This window comes from Myripristis murdjan, chromosome 1 (assembly GCF_902150065.1).
Source record: "Myripristis murdjan chromosome 1, fMyrMur1.1, whole genome shotgun sequence".
Classification (NCBI taxonomy): Eukaryota; Metazoa; Chordata; class Actinopteri; order Holocentriformes; family Holocentridae; genus Myripristis; species Myripristis murdjan.
Window position 1 is genome coordinate 13,658,826 of NC_043980.1, and position 4,810 is coordinate 13,663,635.

The following is a 4,810-nucleotide window of genomic DNA, read 5'->3' on the forward strand; positions in this document are numbered from 1 at the left end:
AGCTGTTGCGCAGTTGGTAAATGATAAAGCATCCAAATAGCAATGTCCTGGAAAAATCTAATATTTGTAAATTTTGCCCTTAGGAGCTTTATTCTACAAATGACAGCTGATGATAGGCTCCTTCTTTGGAGAGCATTTCCCTGACTCACATGATCAAACTTTCTCATTACAGATTCCTTGTAAATAGGCACAAGGCCGCTTGGGTAAACCAGGGAATTAATCATCAGTTTTCAAATTTCAAACATGTTAACCTGTTAATGTCAAGAATTTTGCCCAACCAATACAAACATGAAACATATGTCATTATTTGTTTTTAACATCTTCCCTCTGTCGTTTATTCATCATCAGTGTATTCTGTTTGTTCTTTTTTACCTACATTTCATTCTTTGCTGTTTCTCTCACCCAATTTCCCCCCAGCAATCATTACATTTTCATCTACTTATTTAAAGGTTAACTGATACCAGTCAGAAAATAGATGCATTGATCTGTTTCACCATCATTACTGTTTTTCCTTTTCACACCCAGCACCTGGTTTATTTACTACATACACTATGGAATGAATCACACGAAAATTTATGTTTGTGTTCTTTTATCTTTTATTAAGCATTTAGATGAACATTCCATTTACACTTGTATAATAAACAGCAAAAGTGTTACAAATGAAGGAAAAAAAATTCAAATATCAAAAACAAAAACAAAAAACATGTGCATGGTAATTTCAAAATGGAAAGTGCATTTGCAGTATGCATTTGAATTTCACCACTTGTGTCAAACATAAGAGTGATGCCATGCTTGATAGCAAAATTGTATACAAAAATTGTAAACATTATGATGTGCTACAAGTGAATTTGTCTCAATTAAAACATTTCACATGAAAGCTAATATGTTTGCACAAATCACAATATATATATAGGTATATTTCACCATCCCTCTTTCAAATCAGTAAACAATATCTGCAACAGTCCCAATGCCTTTAAAGTGGATGAACATTTAAGTGGAAATCCAAAAGCTATACATTGATCTAAACACCAGCAGCATGTCACCAAGTAAGCAGCAACAACATCACATCGAGTAAACAAAACTAGTAAATGCATCCTCATCTTCTCACTCTTAGTTCTTAGTTCCATTTAATGTGTGACTCTGATGACAGCTCAAATTCAGTCTCAACGCAGGTTTTTCCTCATATAGCAACAACATCAGAAAGACTGGGAACTAACATGCGCCTGTCGGTCCAGGATGAGTTTTCTGATTCAGACAGTTCTCCACTTCGCACCCACTCACTAAAGTCAAGTCTTTCTTCAGGTCTGTCCAGCAGCACTACATTGCACAACATACACTCTTATTGTTTCCACCCTGTCCCTTCATGATACACAGCAACACATCCCCCCCTGTCTCTCGTTATGATAGGATACAGCTGTTGGTCTTGTTCATGGGCGGCCGGAAGCTGGTGTCTTTGGGGAAGGTCTCCCTGCGTCTGCGCAGCGCCGGGCTCAGGCGGCTCGGGAGGTTTGCCTGCTGCAGAAGCTCCTTGAACACTTCCACCACGTTGGCGTTCTCTTTTGCCGACGCTTCCAGGTAACTGTTGTTCCAGTCCAGCTCCACAGTTGACAGCACATCGTCGGTGGACACCTGACGCTCGTCTTCCCGGTCTACTTTGTTCCCCACCACTACAATGGGTGTGTACTTGTCCTCCTTGATCTCCAGAATCTCATCCCTCAGGCTCTTGACCGCCTCCAGTGATTCGGGGTTGTCCACAGCATACACCAAGGCAAAGGCATCGCTGTTTTGGATGGAGAGCTTGCGCATGGCCGGGAAGGAGTAGCTGCCGCTTGTGTCCAGGATCTCCACGGTGACCTTGACCCCGCCGATGTCATACTCCTTGCTGTGAAGCTCTTCCACCGTGCGCCGGTGTTTGGGCTCAAAGCTGTCCTGGAGGAAGCGGCGGATCAGAGCTGTCTTGCCCACCCCGGCTGCCCCCAAAAACACTAGCCGCACCTGTGTCTTCTCCTTCACCTCCAGAGACATGCTGCTGCTTCTATTAAAGGATCACTTGCTTGAATGAGTAGAGAAAATGTCCCAAATACTCAAGCCTGTCTCAATTTTACTACTTCAGAGGTTACTTCAGTGGCTGCCTCAGCTGCTGCAAAAGTGACTGAGAATCTCAACACCTGTCACACACTCACTTCAACCTTTGTTTTAAAAAAAATCCCTTCTACACTTTCTTGTGAGTCTCTACAAGCAGCTTGTTTCTTGACTTCTCTGACTTCTTTCTTTAACATGCCCGCTCTTCGGACCAGCAGTAGCTTTTTGTCAGACCTTCTCAAAGTTGTCTAACCGGTGCTCATCTGTGTCTGTGATCCCACACACTGCCTTTTATGCCTGTTTTTGTTGGCAGAGCTCCACTGCCCTCTCGCAGTCCTCACCAATCAGGACGAGGCAGCCTGTTGAAATGCAACAGCCAGGCAGCCAATGATGGCTTGGCATGCAAATCAGGGTATGGGACCGATTCAGGAGGGGAAGAAAGGAGGTGATATCTGAAAGTGAATAAACAACAGCAGCCGGAGCGCAGAAAATGCCGTATGAACAGGGTCCTTATTATGATTCTAGGCAGACTCGGAGAAAAGATATTCCTATTCATCTGTCTGTCATTCTTATTCCTCAGTTCTCGCAGGATAGGAAAATACAGAGAAATAAAGAAATCGAGAATGATATCAGCAATTCTCCATAAATAGGACCAGATGTTCTAAGATGTTTGAAGGGAGGAATTCTGTGCTTGAGGATAGTGCTGGTTGTGATAGTGCGTTGTTTTCCTCAACAGCTGCTAATAGAGTTATATCCATCCTCCCTGGTGTTGTGATTAATTGATTAACTGTGTGCTACAGTTCCTTGACTGGCTCATTCCATGAATAATACAGACTTTGATAAATTATGTGTCATGCATGCTGATGTATCAAAAATGACATCTCTGCTTGGATGAATATTGCATTTGGCATATTCTGCAATAAAAATGTAAATTGCAATTGAGAAGCTGATGGCGACAGGAATGCAAAGTAGCATATCATGTGGATAATAAATAATTTACCTCAGGATTTGTGTTTTCACTAGGAGAGGAACACACACTAGAATACCTTATGTACAGCAAGGACACTGGAAATTTACATATTGTGATATTCTGGTCGGTAGATGAAAGATGATTTTCCATTAAATATAGTAATCCTATCAATGGTCCTGTAATCAGTCTCATTCATATGTATTTCATTACTTGACAAGACTGGGGGTTCTTTGTGAGGATTTCCTTAGACTACTTTCAAGACTCTCCAAAAGCCAGTCCAAATATTGTCTCATAATCAGCTGAAAGTTGTTTCTGATATATCACTGATCATTGTGACTTGTCTCAATATTTGTGACTCTGTGTATTTAGTATTGATCTTAGAATTAGCAGCTTGTAATAGCAGCTTGTCTTATTTCTCTAAAGATGCAACTCAAACTGGAGTAGATCGGAAGCCATAAAAAAATTACATCCTGTGGTGTTAATTCCAACTAAATTAAAAAATGCCCTCATAGGACTGATCTGTCTCGACTCTAGAGACAGTTTACACATGGAAAGTCGAAGGACAGCCTCGATTCAATCACACATGATGAGGCAGATGAGTGTGTGTGGATAACATTCAGCTTGCATTTCATCTGTCCTTGGTGTCCAATTAGATATGATGCATTGCCTGTAACTGTCTGAAACTGAACCCTGCCTGTCTCTCCCTTCGCCTTCTAGTTTCTTTTAGACAACGAAGGCTGATTCATGATCCTCCTAAATTTCCCCCGGGACAGCCATTGTCTCACCGACTGTCTCTCCCTGCCTTGTTAGGTTTAGCAACAGTGTGGAACCTTAGTGAGCCTCAGGGGACACCGTAACCTCTTCCACCAACAATACACACAGAAAATCACACATGCACCATCTCCCTATGGGACCGGTGTTCCTGATAGACAGTGGAGCAGAGCTGAGCGCTGTGGGAATACGAGCTGCTCCTGTGCTCGCTCTGACACACCGTGTGATAATGATAAAGCCACCGCTGTGGAATTTCAATCAGTGCTCCAGAAATGTTTACTTTTCCTGTCCAGTTTCTATGGCTGCCATAACTGTTCAGTTCTGCTTAATCAATAGTCAATTCCTCATCCCACACCTTGCAGTTGACGGTGTTACCTGTTAACATCAGTGGTTTTTAAAAATGACTTTTAAATCTTTTAACTCTGTTAAAACAGCTATTGACGATGGACCTTTCATTTTTGTTGTTAAGTTTGGGTTTTTAGGTCCTGTGGCCAACTGACCAAACACAATGTAACTTGAAAAGAGATGCCTAATGAAGATGTACGGCAAAACATCATTGTATTTGTGATTAATAATGTGTTTGTGAGATAATTTAAAAGCATCGATCATGTGTTCGGCCATCTCCTTTCAAGAACTGTTTCCTCTTTTTCGGCCAGTGTACTTGGTACATGTTGGATGTGCATATGTTAGATGTTGCAAGGTGCAAGTGAAATTAAATTGTATTTTTCAGCTATTTAACTCTAATAGTAAAAAGATTTTGGTATCAGTCCCTCCATATCAAATAGAAAGAACTCACTTCTAAACTTGCAAATGTGCACAGACGTCCAACAATCCTACATGGAGAGATAGATTGTATAAGAGGCACATATACTGTATTCCTCCACAGACTGAACCCTCAATAGATCAGAATGCAGTGAAGCCACAGCTTGCACCTTTCTGGAGTTGTTCTTGTGGGTAGTGTGTGAAACATAATGGCCTTTAAGACTT

General features: G+C 41.5%; 1 protein-coding gene across 1 annotated transcript; it reads right to left on the bottom strand.

Annotated features, from left to right (window-relative positions):
• Positions 1 to 635: 635 nt before the first annotated feature.
• On the bottom strand, positions 636 to 2,331 carry LOC115363577 (GTP-binding protein Rhes-like). The gene has a single exon (XM_030057843.1). The coding sequence runs from the start codon at positions 2,023 to 2,025 to the stop codon at positions 1,399 to 1,401; it is 627 nt and encodes a 208-aa protein (XP_029913703.1). The 5' UTR covers positions 2,026 to 2,331; the 3' UTR covers positions 636 to 1,398.
• Positions 2,332 to 4,810: the final 2,479 nt, after the last annotated feature.

Excerpts from the sequence above, each read along its gene's own strand:
- LOC115363577 (XM_030057843.1), bottom strand. The coding sequence starts at position 2,025 with ATGTCTCTGGAGGTGAAGGAGAAGACACAGGTGCGGCTAGTGTTTTTG.